Genomic DNA, 25,255 nt, shown 5'->3' with positions numbered 1-25,255 from the left:
GAAGGGAAAGAGACCCTGAATAGATAAAGATATCCTAAAATAGAAGAGTGAAATGAGAGGACTAATACTTTCTGACTTTAAAACTTACTATAAAGCCACAGTGGTCAAAACAGCATGGAACTGGCACAAAGACTGGAAGTATCAACCACTGGAATAGAATTGAAAGTACAGAGATAGACCATCAAATCTATGGACAACTGATCTTCAATAAGGCCACCAAATACACTGAACTGGGACAGAATAGTCATTTCAATAAACAGGATGGGAGAATTGGATCTCAACAGCCAAAAAATGAAAGGGGATCCATACCTTATACCCTATACAAAAATTAATTCAAAGTGGATTAAAGACCAGGGGCGACTCATTGGGAGGGAAGGACAAGTGATAAGAAGTAGTTTTGAGTTGATATTTGGTAACGTTATATCTGTTGGTTCTTTGTTTCTACAGATTAATGAAAATTGTCTAAAATTGAGAGTGCTACTGATTGTACAACAAACGAGGATACTCTAAGACATGGTTTAGTTATTTTGGACATTAACCATGATGCCCAATAGATGGAGGTGGCTGAAGAGTCAATGAATGAGAAGCAGAATGGTGAACGATGATACATTTAATGATGGAATACAGTGTGGCTTAAGAAAGGTAGGACATTGAGAGGCATGCAAGGAGCTGAATAAACCCTGGGGACAAAATGTTGTGCATATTGCTAAGGTCTCTTTCAGAAAATACTTATAAGGAAATTGGAGCCTAGATTGTAAGCCCTTACAGCAGCCACACATAGTCTGAAGTTGTAAGTTTATTTCTAGAGTCTGCAACACTGAATTATATATGTGTATCAGCTGGTATTTCCCTGGAACTCTGATTAACTCTGTGATACCTAAGACCCAGAAATGGAGTGCTACAGCCTTGAAAGTTAGCATAGCTATATACAATAAAGTTAAAGGAACTGAAAAAGAGATCAGGCCTCAATTAGAGATAAAAATAAAGACAATTTGGCTGGGACTACGATAAATCAAAATACAGGATAAAAGATGATAGTGTAGGTACTCTAGACCTTCACCTATGGTATGAGACCAAATGCAGAGAGGTGGATTATGTCTAAAACTTAAATTTTCTGAAACACACAATCTAAATCAATCTTTCTGGAGAGCTCATTTAAACAACGCTATTTCTGGAGTCCAGAATGTGAACAAGGCCTTGTAATTCTGTACAGCTTAATGTAATACCAGGATACATCTCAGACTATGGTAGGCTGATAATTAAAAAGTACTTGTAAAATCTCTTCATGTTCCAAAGGAATAAAAAAAAGGAATTATTAAACTTTCCCATCTGGGAAACCCTGGATACCCTCTCAACCACCTGGGACTCCCAAGAAACAGGCCAAGCCCTTGATTTTGAGGCTTGCCCTTATGAAACATATTACTGCAGTAGAGAGCTAAGACTACCTATAATGAGGTTCAAGAGCTGCTTCCAGGAAACCTCTTTTGTTGCTCAGATTTGCACCCCCCTGCCCCTGTCTCCCTCTCTCTAAGTCCAACTCTGCAAGTAAAATCTTTACCTTCCCCACTATGTGGGACATGACATGCAGGAGTGAAACTCTCCATGACAGCATGGGCTGTGACTCCTGGAGGTGAGTCTGCCCTGGCCCTGCATGCCTTCCTGACCAAAATGGGAAAAATAAGTGTAATTAAATAAGGCACCAATGCCTAACAGAGATCAAATAGAGTCAAGAGGCCATCCTGGAGGCTACTCTTATCCAAGCTTCAGTTAGATCATTCTAATTGCCATGGTTTGCTAAATCCCAACTAACATCACTCCTCTTAACTCTTAAGAACACCTAGGGTTGGAACTGAAACTCTAGAAAGTTTTGTGCACTAAGTTTGCTTTCCTGGAACCTATAATTTCCAGAGGGTTCCTAGGCCAGACGAATCCTGAAACACAGAGGAACCAGTCTCTTAAGATTATCAACTAAATTACATCAACCTATTTTTAGTGTCAACATCCCTTATCAACATGAAAAAGTCAGAATGGGCATTGCCTAAAGATTCTTCAAGATTGGGAGAAGGATCAAAGGAGAAGGAGAAGTCATAACAGAGAAAATAGGATTTAACAAATGAGGATGACCGCTGAATCATTATATTGTTGTTTCTTCTAGCCGCTGGTGTTTTGGAGTAGGAAGAAGAAAAAATCTGAAATAGTGGAACAAATTCTGAAATCTATTCTGCAAGCACTTGTGAAAGTACACTTTTTAAATTATTGTTTTTTCCTTCGTTTCTTTGTATATATATGATACATTTCACAATAAAAAAAAGTTTACAAAATACATCGGCAAATTTGAACTGGCAGAAGAAAAAAATCAGCGGCTACCAGACAGAACAATTGAAATCTTACAGACAGAAGGACAGCAAAAGAAAAGAATGGGAAAAAATTGATCAGGGTCTCAGGGATTTGAATGACAGCACAAAGTACATAAATATATGCATCATAGGTGCTCCAGAAGTTCTGAAAAGAGAAGGCAAAGTGGGCAAAAAGCATATGTGAGGAAATAATGTCCAAATTGTCCCAGATGTTATTATGAAGGACAAAATATAATGTTCAAGAAGAACAAATTTATTCAAACAGAACAAATCCTAATAGACCAACTAGGAGACACACGGTAATCAGACTGTTAAATGCCAAATATAAGGAGAGAATCCTGAAAGGAGTAAAGCAATTCGTCAAATACAAAGGAACTATTATTCACAGATAAACAGAAGCTGACAGATTATGTCACCAAGAGTCCTGCCCTACAAGAAAAACTCAAGGGAGTTAATCCAGGCTGAAAGGAAAAGATAGGAGAACATTAGAGGAGTGTATAGAAATAAAGATGAGCAGTGAAGGTAAGTAAAAGGGTAAAAAGAGAGCCAAAAATAAGATATGACAAATAAAAACCAAAAGGTAAAATGGTTGAAATAAGTGTTGCCTTACACCAATAACACTGAATGTTAATGATTAAACTCCCCAATCAAAAGACACAGCTTGGCAGAATGGATAAAAAAATTAACCCATCTATATGCTGTTAATAAGAGACTCAACTTAAACCCAAGGACACAAATAGGTTGAAAGCGAAGAATTACAAAAAGATATTCCACTCAAACAGTAACATAGGAAGAGCTGGGGTAGCTACAATAATATTGAACAAAATAGACTAAATGTTACAAGAGACACAGATGGACATTATATGTTAATAAAAGGCATCCACTAAGTAGAAATAATTATAATTAAATATTTATGCACCTAACAATGATGCCCCAAAACACAGCCAAAACTGAAGGGAGAAAGACTTCTCTACAATAATAGTTGGGGACTTCGATACCCAACTCTCATCAACAGATAAACCATCTAGACAGAGGACCAATAAGGAAACAGAGAACTTGAATAACATGATAAAAGAGCTACACCTAATAGACATGTACAGAACACTGCACCTCCAAACAGCAGGATAGAAAATCTTCTCAAGTAAATCATGGATCATTCTTCAGGACTAATCACATGCTGGGACACAAAACAAGTCTTGAATTTTTTTTTTTTTAACTTTTTTCATTGTATAATATAACATATATACAAAGCAAAGAAAGATTAAAGCAATAATTTTCAAAGCACTCTTCAAGCACTCTACAGAAAAGACCCAAGAGTTTGTCATGGGTTTCCATTCCATCATCTTGGATTTTTCCTTCTAGCTGCTCCAGAACACTGCAGGCTAGAAGGAATATTTTTTTTATCATCACAATTGACTTTTTTTTCCCTTTTTTGGTGAAAAATAACATACATACAAAAAAGCAATACATTTCAAAGTACATCACAACAATTAGTTGTAGAACAGATTTCAGAGTTTGGTAGGGGTTACAAGCCCACAATTTGGGTTTTTACTTCTAGCTGCTTTAAGATACTGGAGACTAAAAGAAGTATCAATATAATGATTCAGCAATTATACTTATTTGTTAAACCCTACCTTCTCTGTAGAACTCCACTAATACCTTGAATCTTTTCCCCACTCTTTAGGGGTATTTGGGTTATGCCCATTCTAACTTTTTCACGTAGTAAGGGACTGTCGTTAATGTGGGATAGGGAGTTAGAACCAACTGATGTTCTGGAAAGGCTGGCCCCTCTAGGTTTCAGGACTTATCTGGCCCAGGGACCTATCTGGAGGTTACAGATTTCTGGAATGTTACCCTAGTACATGGATCAGGTTGGAATTAAGATCAAAATTAAAAATTTTGAAAAGATTGAAACCATACAAAACACATTCTTTGACCATAATGAAATGAAAGAGGAACTCAATAATATGCAGGGAACCAGAATATTCACAAATATATGGAGGTTAAACAACACACTCTTTAACAATCATTGGGTCAAAGAGGAAATTGCAAGAGAAATTGGTAAATATCTCAAGAGAAATGAAAATGAGAACACAATATATAAAAACTCATGAGATGGAGAGAACACTATCCCATAAAAAACCTACATTAAAAAGGAAGAAAAAAGACCTGACTGTATACCTGGAAGAACCATAAAAAGAAGAGCAAACCGTCGTCAAAGCAAGCAGAAGAAAAGAAATAACAAAGATTAGATCAAAAATAAAATGAAAACAACAAAAATAGAATTAAAAAAGATGTTTATTGAGAAGATCAACAAAATTGACAAATCTTTAGATGGACTGACAGACAAAAACAGGGAAGATGCAAATAAATAAAATCAGAAATGAGAGGGGAGACATTACCACTGATAACACGGACATAAAAAGAATCATAAGAGGATACTATGAAATGTATAGCAACAAATTAGACAACTTAGATGAAATGGTCAAGTTCCTAGAAAAATACAGAAACCCTAAAATAATTCTAGAAGAAACAGAAGACCTTAACACACCAATCACAAGTAAAGAAATTGAATCAGTTATCAAAAACTTCCCAAGAAAAGAAAAGCCCAGGACCAGATGGCTTCACAGGTGAATCCAATCATTCTGAGAAGAATTAATACCATTCTTGCTCAAACTCTCACCAAAAAAATGAAGAGGAAGAAACACTACCTAACTCATTCTCTAAAGCCAACATCACCCTAATATCAAAGCCAAAGACACTATAAGAAAAGAAAATTACAGACCAATTCCTCTTATGAATATATGTGCAAGAATTCTCAACAAAACACTTGCAAATTGAATTGAATAGCACATCAAAATAATTAAACACCATGATTAAGTGGTTTTTTTAATCTCAGGTATATAAGGATGGTTCAAAATAAGAAAATCAATTAATGTTACATACTACATTAACAAATTATAGAGGAAAATCCACATGATCATCTCTTTAGATGTAGTACTTGAAAAAAATTCAGTATTCTTTCTTGATAAAAACAATTCAAAAGACAGGAATCAAAGGAACCTTCCTTAACATGATAAAGGGCATTTATGAAAACCCCACAACTAACATCATACTCAATGGTCACCCACTGTTATTCAACATCATGCAATCTAGCTAGAGAAGTTAGGTAAGAAAAAGAAACAAAATGCATCCAAATTGGAAAGGAGTGAAACTTTTATTAATTTTGTATATAACAGGAGATCCTATATACAGAAAGAAGCAAAAAATCTAAACGAAGTTACCAGTGATAATAAATGAGATTAGCAAAAATCTATATGAAGCTACCAGAAGTGATAAATGAGTTTAGCAAACTGGCAGAATATACAATCAATATACAAAAATCAGTAATGTTTCTATATATTAGTAATGAATAACTTGAGGAGGAAATGAAGTAAAAAATTCCATTTACAATAGCAGCTAAAAGAATATCTAGGAATAAATTTACCAAGCATATAAACAACTTGTATACAGAAAACTACAAAACATTGCTAAAAGAAACCAAAGAAAACCTAAGTAAATGGAAGGACATTCAGTGTTCATGGAGTGGAAGATTTAATATCATTAAGATATTGATTCACAGATTCAACACAATCCCAACAAAAATCCCAACAACCTACATTGCAAAAATGGAAAAGCCAATCATGAAATTTATTTGGAAGGGTAAGGGGCCCCAAATAGCCAAAACATCCTGGAGAAGAAGAATGAAGTTAGAAAACTTACACTTCCTGCCTTTAAAGCATAATACAAAGCTACAGTGGTCAAAACAGCAATGAACTGGCATAAAGATAGATATATTGACCAACAGAATCAAACTGAGAGTTCACAAATAGACCCTCACATTTATGGTTAATTGATTTTTGACAAGGCTGCCAAGTCCACTCAATTGGGACAGAATAGTCTCTTCAATAAACGATGCTGGAAGAACAATTTAGATATCCATATCCAAAAGGATGAAAGAGGACTCCTATCTCATACTTTATGCAAAAATTAACTCAAAATGGATCATAGAGGGCGGGCCACGGTGGCTCAGCAGGTAAGGGTGCTTGCCTGCCATGCCCGAGGACCCAGGTTCAATTCCCGGTGACTGCCCATGAAAAGAAAAAAAATGGATCATAGACCTAAATAAAAAGCCAGGACCATACAACTTTTAGAAAAAAATGTAAGGAAGCATCTTCTAGCTTTTGTGGTAGGTCACAGTTTCTCAGACTTTACATCCAAAACATGAGCAACAAAAGAAAAAGCAGATAAATGATACCTTCTGAAAATTCAATACTTTTCAGCATCAATGGACTTATCAAGAAGGTAAAAAGGAAGCCTATCAAATGTTGAAAATATCTGGAAACCACATATCTGAAAAGGGCTTGATATCCAGCATATATAAAGAAATCCTACAACTCAACAATGAAAAGACAAACAACCTACTTTAAAAATGGGTAAGACTTGAACAGACATTTTCCAAAGAGGAAATACAAATGGCTAAAAAGTATATGAAAAGATGCTTAACTTCACTAGCTATTAAGGAAATACCTATCGAAACAACGAGATAACATTTCACACCTTTTAGGATAGCAGACATCTACAAGAATTGGAGAGGATGTGGAGAAATAGGAACACATATTCACTATTGGTGGGAATATCAAATAGTGCAGCCACTTGGAGGACAGTACAGCAGTTCCTCAGGAAGCTAAGTATAGAACTGCCTGTGAGCCGGCAATCCCATTACAAGATATATATCCAGAAGAACTGAAAGCAGGGATGCAGACATTTATTTCTACACCAATGTTCATAGCCACATTAATCACAACTGCCAAAATATGGAAGCAATCCAAGTGTCCACCAACTGCTGAATGGACAAACAAAATATGGTATATACATATAATAGATTGTTATTCAGCTGTAAGAAGGAATGAAGTCCTGATGCGTGAAACAACATGGATGAACCTTGAAGACATTATGTTGAGTGAAATAAGGTAGATACAAAAGGACAAATATTGTATGATCTCACTGATATGAAATGATTAGAATGAGCAAAGTCATAGAGTCAGAATCTAGAATTTAGGTTACCAGGGCATGGCGTAAGAGTATAAGGAATAGGGAGCCAAGGGATAATAGAAAAGATTTGGTAATGGATGGTGGTGATGGTAGCATAACATGTGAGTGCAATTAATAGTACTGAATTATATATATACATGTGGATTCAAGGGGAAATTTAAAATTGAATATGTATTACTAGAATAAAACTGAAAAAATAAAACAAAAAACATTTTATTGTACAATACAAACAGTGAACCCTGTTGTAAATGATGGACCATAGTTAACACTACAAGTATAAAAATATTCTTTCATAAATTGTAAAAAATATAGCACACTAATGCAAGGTGTTAGTAATAGCATGGTTGGAAGAACTAGAGAAAGAACAACAAACTAATCCCAAAGCAAACAAAAGGAAAGAAATAACAAAGATTAGAGCAGAAATAAACGAAATTGGGAACGTGAAAACAATCAAGAAAACAAGAAGTTGGTTCTTTGAGAAAATCAATAAAATCGATGAACCCTTAGCTGGGTTGACAAAAAAAAGAGAGAGAGAAGATGCAAATAAATAAAATCAGAAATGGAAGAGGAGATTTTAAGCACTAACTTAGCAGAAATAAAGGAGGTAATGAGAGGATATTATGAGCAACTATATGCTACAATGTAAGGGAAATGAACAGCTTCCTAGCCAGGCATGAACAATCAACCTTGACTCAAGAGAAACAGACGACTTCAACAAACCAATCACAAATAAAAAGACTGAATCAGTCATCAAGAAGCTCCCCAAAAAGAAAAGTCTTCTAGGAACAGATACCTTCACATATGAATTCTACCAAGCATTCAAGAAAGAATTAGTACCAATTCTGCTCAAACTCTCAAAAAAAATTGAAGAGGAGGGAAAACTACCTATTTCATTCTATGAAGCCAACATCACCCTAATACCAAATCCTGACACAGATACTACAAGAAAAGAAAATTACAGACCAATCTCTCTAATGAATATAGATGCAAAAATCCTCAACAAAATACTTACAAATATAATCCAGAAGCACATTAAAAGAATTATACACAATGACCAAGTATATAATAAATAAATCCCAAGTGGGATTTATTCCAGGTGTGTACGTATGGTTCAATACAAGAAAATCAATTAATGTAATATACCATATCAACAAGCCAAAGCAGAAAAACCACATCCACATGATCATCTCGATTGATGCAGAAAAGGCATTTAACAAAATTCAACATCTTCTCTTGGTGAAAACACTTCAAAGGATAGGAATAGAAAGGAACTTCCTCAACCTGATAAGGGGAATATATGAAAAACACACACAGAGCTAACATCATCCTCAATGGGGGAAGACTGAAAGCGTTCCCTCCAAGTTCAGGAACTAGACAAGGATGCCCACTGTCACCACTATTATTCAACATTGCACTGGAAGTTCAAGCCGACAAGGAATAAAAGGCATCCAAGTTGGAAAGGAAGAAGTAAAACTCTCACTGTTTGCAGATGATATACTATATGTCAAAAAACATGAAAAACCTTCAGCAAAGCTACCTAAGCTAATAAATGTGTATAGCAAAGTGGCAGGGTACAAGATCAAGACCCCAAAATCAGTAATGTTTCTATACACCAGTAATGAGCAATCTAAGGAGGAAAACAAGAAAAATATTCCACTTACAATAGCAACCAAAAGAGTCAAATATTTAGGAATAAATTTAACTAAGGATACAAAAGACCTATGCACAGAAAACCACAAAACATTGCTAAAAGAAATCATGGAAGACCTAATAAATGGAAGGGCATACTGCATTCATGGATTTAAAGACAAAATATAGTTAAGATGTCAATTCTACCCAAATTGATTTATAGATTAAATGCAGTACCAATTAAAATCCCAAAAACTTAGTTTGCAGAAATAGAAAAAGCAATAACCAAATTTATTTGGAAGGGGAGGGTGCCCCAAATAGCTAAAAATATCTTGAGAAGGAAAAAGGTAGTGGGAGATCGCACACTACCTGACTTTAAAGTATATTACAAAGCTACAGTAATCAAAACAGCATTGGACTGGCAAAAAAGATACATATACTGAACAACAGAATTGAATAGAATGTTCAGAAATAAACCTTCTTATCTATGGACAACTGATCTTTGTTAAGGCAGTCAAGCCAACACACATGGGACAGAGCAGACTCTTCAATAAACAGTGCTTGGAGAATTGTATATCCATATGCAAAAGAATGAAAGAGGATCCATATCTCATAACCCATACAAAAATGAACTCAAAATGGATCAAAGACGTAAATATTAGAGCTAAGACCATAAAACTTTTAGAAGATAGAGTAGGGAAATATCTTATCAATCTCTTAACAGGAAGCAGTTTCCTAGACCTTCATCCAAAGCACAAGCATTGAAAAAAGAAATTAACGGGAACTCCTCAAAATTAAACATTTTCGTCCATCAAAGACCTTTGTCAAGAAACCCAAAAGGCAGCCTACACAATGGGAGACAATATTTGGAAACCACACATCAGATAAGGGTTTAGAATCCAAAATACATAAAGATTCTTCAACTCAGTAACAAATAGACAAACCCAATTAAAAATGGGCAACAGACATGAACAGACACTTCTCAGAAGAGGAAATACAAATGGCTAAAAGACACATGAAAAGATGCTCAACTTCACTGACTATTAGGGAAATGCAAATCAAAACCATCTGACACTCACCAGAATGGCCATTATAAAAAAAAAAAAAAAACAGAAAATGACAAGTGCTGGAGAGAATGTGGAGAAAGAGGCACACATATCCACCGTTGGTGGGAATGTAAAGTGGTACATCTGCTCTGGAAGGCAGTTTGGCAGTTCCTCAGGAAGCTAAGTATAGAATTGCCATATGATCCAGCAATACCATTACTAGATACATATTTGGAGGGCCTGAGGGCAAGGACACAAACAGACATTTGCACACCAATGTATATAGCAGCATTATTTGGAATTGCCAAGAGATGGAAGCAGCCCAAATGTCTATCAATGGATGAATGGTTAAACAAGCTGTGGTGTGTGTGTGTGTATACGGTAGAATATAATGCAGCTGTAAGACAGAATAAATTCATGAAGCATGTAACAACCTGGATAAACCTTCAGGACATTATGCTGAGTGAAATTAGCCAGAAATATAAAGACAAATAACTGTATGGTTTCACTAAAACAAACTAACATTAATGAGAGAACTTTGAGAATTTAAGTTAAGGACGCAGGTTATCATGAGATAGAGGGTAGAGATTGGGAATTTGGTACTAAAGGAGTACAGAAGGTGCAACAGGATTGACTGTAAAGATTCAAAAATGGACAGTACAATACCACCTGATGGTAGGACAATAATATAAGTACAATGAATGAAGGTGAATGTGAGTATCACTGTGGGAGAAGGGCTGGAGGCACATATACAACCAGAAGGAAAGATAGAGGATAAAGACTCAGACAGTATAATTTAGGAATGCCTAGAGTGGACAATGAGGGTAATTAAATGTACAAATAAAAATAGTTTTTGCATGAGGGAGAACAAATGAATGCCAACGTTGCAGGGTGTTGAAAACGGATGGTGTACAGGAAAAAGCACAACTAATGTAAGCTAGGGTCTATAGTCAACAGTAACATTACTAATATGCTTGCACTGAAAGTAACAAAGGCATTATGCCAAAACTAAATGTCAAGGGGAGGGAAGCATGGAGGAGGAGTATGGATTTTTTGTGGAAGAAAAGGAAATGTCTACATATAGATTATGGTGACTGTGTATCTATACACTTAAGTTGCATTGTATGATGTGTGAATAAAATTGTCTAAAAATGAACAGAGAATAGATCGTTTAAATGATCCAAATACATGCTGAATGAGAGCCTTTAATCCTGTATAGCATAATGTACTGCCTCGATACATCCCAGAGTATAGTAAGCAGATAATCAAAAAGTATTGGCAAAGTCCCTTGAGGAATGGGAGAAAAAACACAGAACTATTAAACTTAAGCATCAGGGAATCCCCTGATACTGTGTCAAACATTAGGGACATCCAAATCAATAGACCAAGCCCTTGATCTTGAGGCTTGCTCTTATGAAGCTTATGTATATAGCAGAGAAGCTTAGTCTACCTAGGTATACCTAAGAGTCACCTCCGGAGGGCCTCTTTTGTTGCTCAGACGTGACCTTTCTCTCTCTAAGCTCAACTCTGCAAGTGAAATCACTGCCCTCCCCCCTATGTGGGACATGACATCCATGGGTAAAAGTCTCCTGGCTGCATGGGAGATGACTCCCAGGGACAAGCCTGGCCCTGGCACCAAGGGATCAACAACATCATCCTGACCAAAAGGGGGAAAAGAAGTATAACAAATAAAGTATTAGTGGCTGAGAGATGGCCAAATACAGTTGAGAGGCTACTCTAGAGGTCACTCTTACACAAGCTTCAGTTAGGCATTACTACCTATCATAACTCGCTAAACCCCAATCAAAACGATTCCTGCCAATCCTAAACAATATCTAGGGCATAATTCCTGAAATGCAGAGGGGCCAGCCTCTCCAGAACATCAACTAGTTCTACTTCCATCCCATATTATCTTGCAACATGAAAAAGGTAAAATGGGCATAGCCCAAATACCCTTTAAGAGTGGGAGAAACCTGCATGAAGGGCAAGCATTCTACCACTGAACCACCCATGCACCATTTTGCTTTACTTTTATGATGGAAAGTTTCAGATAATATTATGCATATGGTCTCCTTATTATAAATGTTTATCTTTACTTACTTTTCTTGACTTTTCAAGGTTTGCATGCTATAGAATTTATTAGAATTTCATTAATTTTTATGGTGGAATAATATAAAACTATGTTGAGTGAAAGAAGCCAGGCAGAGAAGAAAAACATTACATGACTACACTTATTTAAGATATGTAAAATAAGAAAATTCATAAAAGTAAAATAGGTTAGTGGTTTCTAGAGCTGGAAGGGCGAATAATGGCAAATATATTAGTTAATGGGTAGAAAGTTTCTGGTTTGATTGATGAAAAAGTTTTGGTAGTGGACATGGTGTTGACAGTACTACATTACAAATGTAATTAATGCAACTGATTTTTAAAATGTAAATGGTTAAAATGGCAAATTTCACATTGTATTTGTTTTTAGAATAATGAATAAAGTACTGGATTTTTATGTTTTGACTTGAGAAACACTGTTTATTTTTGTCTCAAATTTCTCTGCAGCATTTATCAAGTAATTGTCCTCCTTTAGCTATTTTCAAATATAAGTAACTTAAATTGTGAATTGTAATATTACTATATACTACTACACATAATTCTTCTGATTGTAGCTATTCATCTGATCCGTTAACTCCAAAATCCTTATCCTGCTTAGAATTAAAATTATATCAGATTATATCAAGATAAATATATTTATAAAGATAATTCTATTAATAATTTTAAAGAATTATAATGTTTGCAATACGAATTTTGCCATGAGATAGCATGATATCTCCAAATATTCCTATACGAAATGTTTGAATTTTTCTTTATAATAATCCACTAAGTATTTTTTAAGTTAATTCATCTTTAATGTGAACACCTGAGAAATACCTGAATATGTGACACAGCAACAAAGAATATAATGCAATTATTATTCCATAGGTCCTGGTTTCAGTCACCAAAAGAATCTTATTTGGTTGTTATTATGACTATATTTATAGTCATATATATTTATATGACTATATTTATATGACTATAAAATAGACTATATTTTTAGTCTATTCTGCATCATGGGAGATGTAGAGAAACTTCGTCTACAAAACCATATTAGCTACAGAAATATTTTCAGGACACTTCAGGATAAAATTTACCTCATATAAGTTTTTTGTTTGCTTGTTTGTTTGTTCTTAATCTGAGATCATAAAGACTTTATGCTTTACAGTGAGTTTTTTTTTACATTAAGGCCTTTGGCCCATTTCGAATTAAATTTTTCTATATGTTATGAGGTAGAGCTCCAACCTCATTATTTTGTATATGTATGTTCCATCATGATTTGTTGATGAAACAATTTCTTTTATTTGATTTTTTTATGTTTACTTCTATAAACAGGTACTTCTTTTTTATCCCATGTCTCATCCCCATTACCCCTGGTAACCTCTTATCTGTTTTCTATCTCTGCAAATTTTCTAGACATTTCTTATAAGTGATATCATTCAATGTTCATTCTTATATTCCTTGTTTGTTTCACTGAACATTATGTTTCAGCATTTCTCATAATTCATTTTCTCTTATAGCTGAATACATTCAATTGTGGCAGGTACCACTTTTTGTTTATTCTTCATTTGTTGATGGGCATTGGCATTGATTCCAGCTTTTCACTGTTGTTAATGGGCTTCTATAAACACTGGTGTAAAATAATCTATTTGCAGCTTTGTTTACATTCTCTTTGTGTATATACCTAGAAGTGCAGTTGTTGAGTCAAAGGGTAGTTTTATATTTAATTTTTGAAGGATCATCATAGTACTTCTCACAGTGGCTGCACTATTTGACATTACCACCAACAGTGCACTAGAATTCCAATGTCTTTGGAACCCTTTCCAACACTTGTTATTTTTTTCTTAGTAATAGCCATCCTTATAGGTGTGAAGTGATGACTCATGGTGGTTTTGATTTGTATTTTTCTAATTGCTAATGATGTTGCACATCCTGTCATTTTTCTAGCCATGTATGTATCTTCGTCAGAAAAATTTCTGCCTTATCTACTAATTCTTGTAATAAATTGCTGTTCTGATAAAAAAAAAAAGAGTGGGAGAAAGATCAAAGGTGATGGTGGAGTTGTACAGAGAAGATTGGGTTTAACAAATGAGTATAAGTGCTAAATTATTATATTAATATTTCTTTTAGTCTCCAGTACTTTAGAGCCACTAAAAGTAAAAACTAATATTGTGGAATTGTAACCCATACCAAACTCTGAAATCTGTTCTACAACTAATTCTTGCAATATATTGAAATGTACTACTTTTCTGTATATATGTCATTCTTCATAAAAAAGAAAAAAAAGAGGAGGAGTATACCATAGAAGATAGGATTTAACAAATGGGTATGACTGATGAATCATTATATTGATATTTCTGTTGGTCTCCAGTGTCTTGGAGCAGCTAGAAGAAAAAAACAAAAAATTGTGGAACTGTAACCCACCCCAAACTTTAAAATCTGTTCTATAACTACTTATTACAATGTACTTGGAAAGTTATTGCTTTTTTGTATATATGTTCTATTTCACAATAAAAAATAAATTAAAAAATTAATCAACAGAGAGAAACAAGTGCTAGAGAAAATGCGGAGAAAGAGATGTACCGTAGGTACGGTAACTGAGAGGTGCAGCCTCTTGGAGGGCACTGTGGTTGTTTCACAGGAAGCTAGGGGTGAGGTTGCCATATGATCCTGAAACCCTGTTGCTCAGTATATAACTGGAGGAACTGAGAGTAGGGAGAGGAATGGATATTTTTACACTCCTGTCTATGTCAGCAGGGTTCCCATTTCACAATGGATGGAGGTAGCCTAAGAGCACAAAAACTGAGGAATGGAAAGAAGAACCATATGTATACATACAATGGACTACTGAGGGACCTCAAAGAGGAATGAAGTTGTGAGGTATGCAACTGCAACCAGGTGAGTGAATCTTAAGGACTGTATGTTGAATGGAATGTCAGAAACAAAAAGACAAATATAAATGCCTCAATCATATGGACTAACTATAAAATAAAAGCTCAGTGAACTGAAGCAGAAAACATGGTTTATCAGGTTGGGGCATACTGCAAAGGATCCTAGACAGTAAGCTCTTACAACAGTCACATATATTCAGGAGTTCTGTTATTTCTAAATTCTGAGATACTGAGCTATTTGTATATAACCTGGTCATTCCCAGAAAATTTGGGTATTTATGTGACATGTGAAACTCAGAGTTTGAGCTTTGAAGCTATGAAAGTCAGCAATACCCCATACAGGAACTGTTTAAAAAGTTGAAAAAATGATCAAATCTTGAGTAGAGATATGAATGAAGCTGATCTGGATAGGACATGGTAAATGAGAAAATAGGGTAAAGGATGATATCATCCATATTTTAAAACTTCAACTTCTCTGTGAGACCAAAGGGAAAGATGTTTATTTGGTGCAAAATTCATATTTTGGGTAGTACATTTCCTAATTTAACTTGTATGGTCAGTTTAAGTTGAACACCATAATTACATGGAATCTTGAATAGGGCGTGAGATTTTGTTAGTCTGTCTAGGATTAGTGTGATGTCCGATATATCTCAGAGTAATTTGGACAGTGAATAAAGGAGTATTTGCAAAGTTCCCTTAGGGGACTGGGAGAAAAGGAGGAAATATTCAACTTCCCCATTTGGAGAAATTCTGATATTCTCACAAGCAGGAGGGACAGACAAATCAATAGGGTGAGCCCTTGATCTTGGGGTTCGCCCCTATGAAACTTATTCTTACAAAGCATAGGCTAAGCCTTCCTAAAATTAGGCCTAGGAGTCACCCCCAGAGAACCTCTTTTGTAGCTCATATGTGGCTTCTCTCTCTAAGCCAACTTGACAGGAGAACTCACTGCCCTACCCCCTACATGGGACATGACTCCCAGAGGTAGAAATCTCTCTGGCAACGTGGGACATGACTCCTGGGATGAGCCAGGACCTGGCATCAAGGGATTGAGAATGGTTTCTTGACCAAAATGGGGAAGAGAGAAATGAGACAAAGTTTTGGTGTCTAAGAGATTCCAAACAGAGTCAAGAGGCTATCCTGGAGGTTATTCTTATGCATTATATAGATATCCCTATTTAGTTTATGGTAGTTTGGAATGGCTGGAGGAAAGTACCTGAAACTGTTGAGCTATTTTCCAGTACCCTTGATTCTTGAAGACAATTATATAAAGATATAACTTTTACAATTTGTGTGATTGTGAAAACCTCGTATCTGATGCTCCTGTTATAGGGTATGGACAGATGAGTAAACAAATATGAATAAAAATAAATACATAATAGGGGGGATAAGGAGTAAAATAAATTGGTTAGATGGAAATACTAGTGTTCAATAAGTTGGAGGGGTAAGGGGGATGGGATATATAAGTGCTTACTTTTTATTTCTTTTTCTGGAGTGATGCTTATGTTCTAAAAATGATCATGGTGATGAATACACAACTATTGTGATGATACTGTGTGACTGTACAGCATGGATGGGCAGATATGTGAAGATTTGTCAATAAAATTATTTTTTTAGGGCAGGCCACAGTGGCTCAGCAGGCAGAGTTCTCGCCTGCCATGCAAGAGACCCAGGTTCAATTCCTGGTGCCTGCCCATGCAAAAAAAAAAAAAAACAAAACCAAAACTTTTTAAAAATAGCATGGCATATGGGAAATGCATTTTATGCATGATTTTTCTGTAAGTCTATAACTTCTCTAAAAACAAAACTGGAGAAGGCCTTATCAAAGCCTTGGCACGTTTTATCTACTGTGAATATCCATAGGGGAGCAGCGCAGATCCCAAAAATATGGCATAAGGCATTTATCAAACTTATTGGCTATGGATTCTTTTTAGAAATGCTTAACTTTGCCCTATTTGCCAATTAAATTATAAGATTATCTCTTAAGGAAAGACAAAGTTTTCTGAATTCCAAAATTACTAATAAAGAAATTAAAACATAATTTTAAATATAATAATTATGGTGTTAATGATGCAATATGATTTACAACATGAAAGCATTAAAAATGCTCATCTGCATATGACAATGTACTAGAAAAAGCACAAAGTTATTTAAAAATAAATAAATAAATCCCGTTCTCTCAGCAGATGAAAAGTCACATGTATATATGAACTGTACATGAAGCAATAACTGAAGATAATTTAGAAGGAACAAGATATAAAAAGGGGGGGGTGTGCAAGGGTAGTTAAATGGTAGAATCCTTGCCTGCCACGCAGGAAACCAAGGTTCAATTCCTGGCCCATGCACTTCCCCCCCACCAAAAAAAACAAACAAACAAGCAAACAACAACAACAACAAATTCAACAAATGGTGCTGCAATAACGGGAAACTCACACAGAAAAAGAATGAAATGTGACTCCCACCATACAGCATACAAAAAAAAGACATAAAAAGGAAAGAAAAAAATCCAGCCCTAAAATTACCGCATAAAAGTTAAAACTCTGCTTCCTATTAGTTTAGGAAGATAGCAGTCATCAGTGAGATTTCAAAATCTGCTGTGAATGATCTAATAAGTTGAGCTGGAGAGAATACTTCCAAGAAGGTAATAAACAGAGACCAAAATCATGCAAAGTAATTGCATGGAATTGCATACTGAAAGAATGGAAGAAAAAAGTAAACAAAGAAAATGAGACAGTTTGTAGTAGTCCAGTGAAAACATATAAAATAGGTACCCAATGTTGATCTATGGGGGTAACTGAATGCCTGAAGCACCCTAAGGAAGGGAGCAACATGGACAAAGGATTGAGCCAAGAAAACAACTGTGGCAATAGTTTGCAGGACAGAAACATGGGTTGCGTTAGAAGCAGAGAATTCCTGAGGGAGAGGTTATAACAGTTTAAGTGAAAGATGGCAATATTCTAAAATATAAAGTCTAGAATTATGAACAAAATTAAAAACTTATTAAGAAATTACAGAATTTTGTGGGAACTTGGACATGCAAAGTTAAGGAGACTGCCAAGCTGAAGAAGTAGATTTTTAGAACAGCAATGATATACCAACTTTAAATATATATTATTTATAATATAAAATGTACATTACTTTACCTCACAGAATGACCAGAAAGATCCTCCAAAGTGCTATCAGTATCAAGAGTCTGCTCATAATCTTTCAGAGAAAGTTTACTACTAATCCCAGATTTCTTTGCTTGATGAGAGCCATGTTCTGAGCCAGATTGTGCTTTTTCCTCATCAGGAAGAGAGTTCTGAACATTTCTGGTGACTGGATCCAACCCTGTAAAGTAAACTTCTTATAAAGTCGATTCCCAGTATCAGAAGCCACTGAGAAACAAACTGATTAGTAGATTTTTACTAAAATAATAAAAATTATAGACCAGAATATTTCCAAATTGCCTTATATTTAAAATTTTGTTTTTTAATATCTAGCATAAAACAGCCCACTGTTTTGCTTCCATTTAAGGAAGGTGTAATATCTTCTATTAATATATGCCACTTGCTATTAAAAAATTGCTCTTACCGCTTTAAAAAAAAGACAAATATATTAAAAACAAGAATGAAGTACTATTGTTCCTATGAAAAAGTAACCAAAAAGAAGTTTTCAAGGCTAAAATCCAGGACTGGGAGAAAAATCGTATACTCAACAGCTGCAAAGAGAAAAACAAAATCTTTCTGAAAACTATTGATGGAACTCTGTAGAATTCATAAAAATGTTAATATTCTCTGATGTAATATGAGCTTACTTCCTTGGGTATAATTTGAGATTATTTAAACAAAAGGTATGCATATTGTTCAATGTTAACTTTTATATTAAAAAATTTTAACCTGAATTTCCATATGTCTAAATTACATATACAACAGTAACCGGAACGTTTAAATAGCATTTTGAGTTTAAAATGTACATGTATTTTGTTGCTCTTAAAAATCTCACGAAGTGGATACCATATCCCCAATTTACCAATGAGATAACTGAGGATCTATCAGGCTAAATAACTTGCCCAAGGATACACAATCAATAGCAATAACAGGACATAAATCCAAGTCTACTGCACCATTTCCTTGACTTTATGTTTAAATAGCAGCAGAGGAAAATGTTTATATTAAAAAAAAAAGAGGCAGGATACAGAATTCCATGTACATTTTCATGGCAGCTAAATTTTTAATACAAACATAGATATATGGATTAAAGACAAAAGAACATGAAAAGGTGAATACAACAATTATGCTATATTATGACACAGTGAGAGTAATAAGCAATTTTTAAAAATTTTCTTTAAAAAAGGAAAACAAAGCCATAAGTAAGCAAAAAAAATTAAACCTAACTAGGAATAAAAAAAAAAGAAAATCATATCAATGAGCTACCATTTTCTAGTATTAGATTAGCAAATATTTTTAAGGAAATAATACCTAATGTTGACAACATACAGAGTAAAGGATATTCCTACACTGTTTTTATGAGAGTACAAACTGATATGTCCTTTCTGGAAGACAACTTGAAATACATATAAAATAATTCTGCATTCCCTTTGACTCAATTCTATCACCACGCTTACAGTAATTCATCCTTGGAACCTACTTAGAGATGTATACCATGAATTAGATACAAGATATTGATTACGGGCGGGCCACGGTGGCTCAGCAGGTAAGAACGCTTGCCTGCCATGCCCGAGGACCCGGGTTCGATTCCCGGTGCCTGCTCATGTAAAAAAAAAAAAAAAAAAGAAGATATTGATTACATTATCACAATACAAGGGAAAACCCACAGAATAATCTAAGAAATTACTAATCAATCAGAAAGGACTCTAAAACCTATTTATGATCCCTACACTAGAAAAGTAAGATGTTAATACTGGTTATCTGTAGTTTTTCTACAATTAAGATGCATTGCTTTTATAATGAGAACACTTTATTCACTTAATATCATTCTTTGAAAATACATACACAATTTAAAAACTGTTATTCACTTCAAACATCTGGAAATTGTAAACAATGCAATAGTCTATGCAAGAAAGACCAAGGGCCTCATACACAAAGTAAATGTTTTGTCCCTACATTAAAAGATCACCAAATGATAACACATTTATATATTTTAAAGTTAAACGAATTTTTTTTCATATGATTCCCACTTTAACCTACCAACTATTCTCAAACCTCATTGAGTAAGGAGGCTTCTGTTGTATAGATTTTGCTCAGAGCATGTAGACACTATTTTTCACCACTAGATGGAGCATGTACAACAAAAATAACACTGATTTTAGAACTTGAGAGTACAGGAGAAACCTAGTAAAAGAAAATGCTGGGGAAAGTAAAATATATGGGCGTTTTTTATTAGGCATTAGGAGAACAGATTAGGGAAACTGAAAGCCACAAAATGTTATCTATATTTCATCTTATATTTCAGATTAGAATTTTTATAAAACCTATGTTGAATCAAACTGCTTATATTCATATATTCAACATATCATGATATTTTTAAATTGTGCAACATATCGTATCAGAAAGTTGACTAGATTAGAGAGTACAAGCCAGAATCCCAGCTTTGCCAATAACTGACTGATGACTTTAGGTAAGATACTAACATAACAAAGCATAACAGTTATAAAATAAGAGTTGAGCAAGATCAGCATTCTCCAAACTGTTTTGCTAAATTCTAAACTCATAAGAATCTGACTAAGAAAGGATTCTGAGGTCAAATTAAATTTAGGAAATGTTTATACAATAGCCTCATTCCCATCCTAAAGTAAGATATTAGCACATTTAAAAATGTTCACACACCCTGTAGGAAAGAATTCTGCTTAATTTTATTTTCAAAATTTATGGGACCATGGAGCCCATTTTTCCTCAGAACACCTATGAAACAGTATTTCACAAGAGAAGATGGACTTTGGTAAGTGCTGGTAAAATGATCTCTAAAGTTTATAAGATTTTAAGAACACTTTCAATCTTAAGACAGTTACACTAGGTTAATGATGAAGAAATAATTTCTTACAGCACTTTCATATTAGAAGTATAAACTCCCACCAGCTTTCTAAAGGGCTATTTGGCAAAATGCATCAAAATTTAAACATGGAATATTTTTTGCATCACTATCTCCCTTCCAGGAATTTTTCTCAAGACAAAAGAACCAGATTAACGCATGAAGACATATTTTAAAGGATATTCAGGTCAGCAGTTTTATAGTGGTTCAAAAAAAAAAAAGAAAACAACCTTAAATGGCTAACAAAAAGAAACGGCCTAAAATAAGTTATATCCAAACATTAGAACATAAGGCAGTAATTAAAAAAAATGTACATGTAGATCCTATTTATTGATATAGAAAGATAATGAATTGTCAGAACAAAACAGCATATGAAACGTGATCCCTTGCATACAAAAATTCATATCTGAATATGCCTAAAAATAGACTGCAAAGATTCTTTCTAAAAATGTTACCATTGGTTATTTTCAGGTGGAAGGTGTTTATTCTATTTAAAAAAAAACAGTATATACAATCTTAAGCAGGATTTGTTTTTACAATTAAATAAAACAACTTTGGAAACAAAATGATTCTTTAGCTAGAGGCCATCTTGTGAGTCTGGGAGGATACTTGGCTAATCACTGTTACCTTCTCACCATAGGGCTCACAACAGAGCAAATTACAGCTAGGAGTAGAACAGAGGAAATTGAAGAGTATCTCAATCATTCAAAAAAACTTACTGAGGGACAGTGGCTAAGTACTGGAATGTACACATTATCTCCATTAATTTCATTTAAACTTCAGAAGTACCATATGAGGCATGCATGATTATTTCTATTTTATAGATGAGGAAATTTGAGTATTATATTCTATGTCACTCAGAGGAGTACTAGATATATTAAACACACTACTAAGTAAAAAAACAGCATAAGGAAGATAAAGAGAAAATTTAAAAAAGAAAATAAAAAAAGCAGTTGTAAAATAATATGATTTACATTTCTATTTTTAAAAAAAGATGGAGTATGTGTGTGTGTATGTGTTTATATGTGTATACTGGAAAAATAGTTATCAAAAATGTTTGTAGTGGTTAACTATGAGCAAAGAAACCCGGAATTATTTGTATTTTTTTACAATTGTTTATCTGTAATTCTTACTTTTCTCACTGCAAAGATATTACTTTTGTATTAAGAAAAAGATATATAATGCTATATCCTAAAAGGTAATATTATAGTGATAAATAAATGTGATAGCTAATTGAATTATGTCATAAAGAAATCTACCTAAATTCTTAAAAGACATAAACCACAGATTTAGATCACAACGACAAAAATCACTGGTAAAAGAAAAGGTTCTCCATGTGGTATTCCACTTACATTCTATCTTTTCCTTTTTTCCTTTCTTTCCTTTAGAAGAAGTAGATGAATGAGAAGATGCAGCAGACTGGGCTCCCGGTGAATGCTGGGAGGTAACATCCACAGAGGGAAAATCAAAGGCAGACTTTCTGCTAGAATGCTCCTCCTGAATGCCTACATTGCTACCACCAATACTGGTAAAGAAAAAAGTAATGGTGGTTAAAGGAAGAAATAAAGTCTTGGAGCACAGCTAAAACTATAAATATTTTAAAATATAGTCATTAGAAGAATATAACTATAATCAAAGATAATTTCCTCTTTTCTTTTTTATTTTTTTACTACCACCGAGATTGGATTGTTCCTATGGTTCAATTTTCTACTGAGAAAAACCTCAGGTGTGTTATTTACTGAAGTGAAACGAATAAAAATTGATATTTCAGATACGTAAGAGAAGAAAACACAGTGTTGGATACTGGAAAATATAGCCTCAATTTCTATCTAAATTATAATCTCATATATTATACATATTTTCCCTTATAATTTTATAGAGAATAATAATTTAATATGCTCTACTTCAACCTGGAAATAAAATGAATAATTTCTTAAATGTCACCATAAAATCCATAAAAATTTTTATTTAAAATTTTAATTTTTTCTTTGGAGTTCAAAATTCATTACAATTTTTCTGCTATAATTTTAAAACTTATATTTACATAAGTATACAAAGAGATTCAACTAATTTTTGTAAGATCATTCAATAATTTTATGTAGATTACAATTCGTATTGTGGGAGAAAAATGATATTGAATTTGGGTAATTATAGATTTATATACATAACAACAAAATTTAGAGAGGAAATTTTTTCCTGCAAAGTCTGATCCACCTACTTACTATGTGACTTCGAAAAAGTAACAACCACTATGCTTCAGTTTCTTCCCTAAAATAGGAATGTAACAAAAATACCACAGCAACGTGTCATGAGAATGAGTTAATACACAACCCACAGTCTCCTTAGTACCTTACACATTAAGTGCTCAATAAATTGGGTGGATTGAAACACTGTGGGTCAAATGAGATGGAGGATTAAGTGATGTGGGATGTATGCATTCTTTTTTTCTCTTTTTGTTTCTTTTTCCGGAGTGGTACAGATGTTCTAGGGATAATAATGGTGAGGAATGCAAGGCTTTGTGATGATACTGGGAGCCACTGATTGTATGATATGATTAGACTATACATGTGTGGACGTTTCTCAACAAAAATATTTTTAAAAAATAATAAATAAATGTTTACCATTATCAGCATTATAATTATATATTTTTAAATTTATTTTTTCAAAGCTCTACTGAGCTCTTTGCAACATGAGGTCAAGAATCTAATCTTCCTCAGTGATATCACAGAAAACCATTTCTTAATCTTCTTCCATTAGTACACCATTCATTAGTTTCCCAATACTATGCATCCTGGTGGGGATCCACAAAATGACTGAATTAATTTTAACAGCAACCTCCCTGTTCTAAGCATTCTGTATTTCATTTAATACTCGTAGGAACTTTTGAGGCAGTACTATTATTCCCCCATTTCACAGAAGAAACTAAGGTACAGAGAGGTTCAGTAGCATGCTCAAAGACAAAAACTAATGATCATGAGAGCCAGTATTCAAACCCAGACAGTCTGGTTCCAGAGCTCATGCTCTTTTAACCACCATACAGACTTTGCATATATCTTTTTTTTTTTTTTAGCATGGAAGCACTGAGAAGAGAACCCAGGTGTCCGGCATGGCAGGCGAGAACTCTGCCTGCTGAACCACTGTGGCCCTCTGCATATATTTTTAAACAGGTAAAATCTGACTAATGTTCAGACTACAATTCTTCTTTGTACATTTTTTCACTCTTCAGATTTTATTCCATATTAATCAACATAATCTTACTCAGGTTCAAGAGCTGATTTTTTTTCTGTCAAAGTCCCACTCCCTGGAGAGGAGTCAAAGTCATCTTCATATGAAACACTGCTTAGAGGGGTTGTGATGGTATTCAAAGGTCGTGATGTTGACGCTGCGCTTTCCAATCTATCTTCAAATCCTGTCAAAAGTAATAATTGAAATGTGGTTAAAAATAAAAAAAAATCATAAGCAAAGCATTCCATGACATTAGGATTGACAACTTGGACTTGGAGATGTTTTTGTTGGCTTGTATTATATGTGCTTCTTTTCAATTTCCCTTTATCTATAACAAAACATATTTAACTTTTCATTAGGGAAATTTTCAAACACACACAAACATAGAAAGAATAGTATAATGAACCCAATGTACCCATTATCCAGCTTCAACAATTAACAACACATGGCTAATCTAGTTTCAACTAATCTATGCCCCACTGCCTCTCCCTGCCAGATTATTTTAAAACAGATTCCAGATAACATATTTCAGCTCTAAATATTTCAGCATAACTATAAAATACTAATGAAAATTTAACAGAAGAATTTAAGAATAAACCCAATTTTCTTAAGGAAAAAATTTGTTAATTTAAGAACTTAGCTTTCTCAAAAGAAATTAAAATCTACTCTAAAATTATTACCTATAAAATATAAGTGCTTAACAAAAACAGAGCAATAGCATATTTAGGTCTGTATAGATCACAAATAAGTACCTAAATGAGTTATAAGAAAATACAATGTGAAACCGAGACAGTCGAGCATAAGATGAACAGGTGAAATAAATGAGTTTGTCAGTTTGTTCACTACGTGGAGTGGAAGTAGAAAACCACAGTACCAATAACTGACTTCAGGGTCAGCT

At 34.1% G+C, this 25,255-nt stretch overlaps 1 protein-coding gene across 2 annotated transcripts in view; it reads right to left on the bottom strand.

Annotated features, from left to right (window-relative positions):
- Nucleotides 1–25,255, bottom strand: part of CEP350 (centrosomal protein 350) — a 266,687-nt gene that overhangs the window by 130,312 nt on the left and 111,120 nt on the right. For both annotated transcript variants that reach the window (XM_077157158.1, XM_077157159.1), the window contains 3 exons: nt 24,391–24,541; nt 22,485–22,657; nt 18,246–18,432 (listed from right to left, as the gene is read on the bottom strand). In XM_077157158.1, coding sequence (XP_077013273.1) covers nt 18,246–18,432; nt 22,485–22,657; nt 24,391–24,541 — 511 coding nt within the window. The remainder of the gene's footprint in view (nt 1–18,245; nt 18,433–22,484; nt 22,658–24,390; nt 24,542–25,255) is intronic.

Source organism: Tamandua tetradactyla, chromosome 4 (assembly GCF_023851605.1).
Source record: "Tamandua tetradactyla isolate mTamTet1 chromosome 4, mTamTet1.pri, whole genome shotgun sequence".
In the NCBI taxonomy this organism is placed as follows: domain Eukaryota; kingdom Metazoa; phylum Chordata; class Mammalia; order Pilosa; family Myrmecophagidae; genus Tamandua; species Tamandua tetradactyla.
Note: the sequence above shows the minus strand (reverse complement) of the source record. Positions and strands in the feature narration are given on the sequence as shown.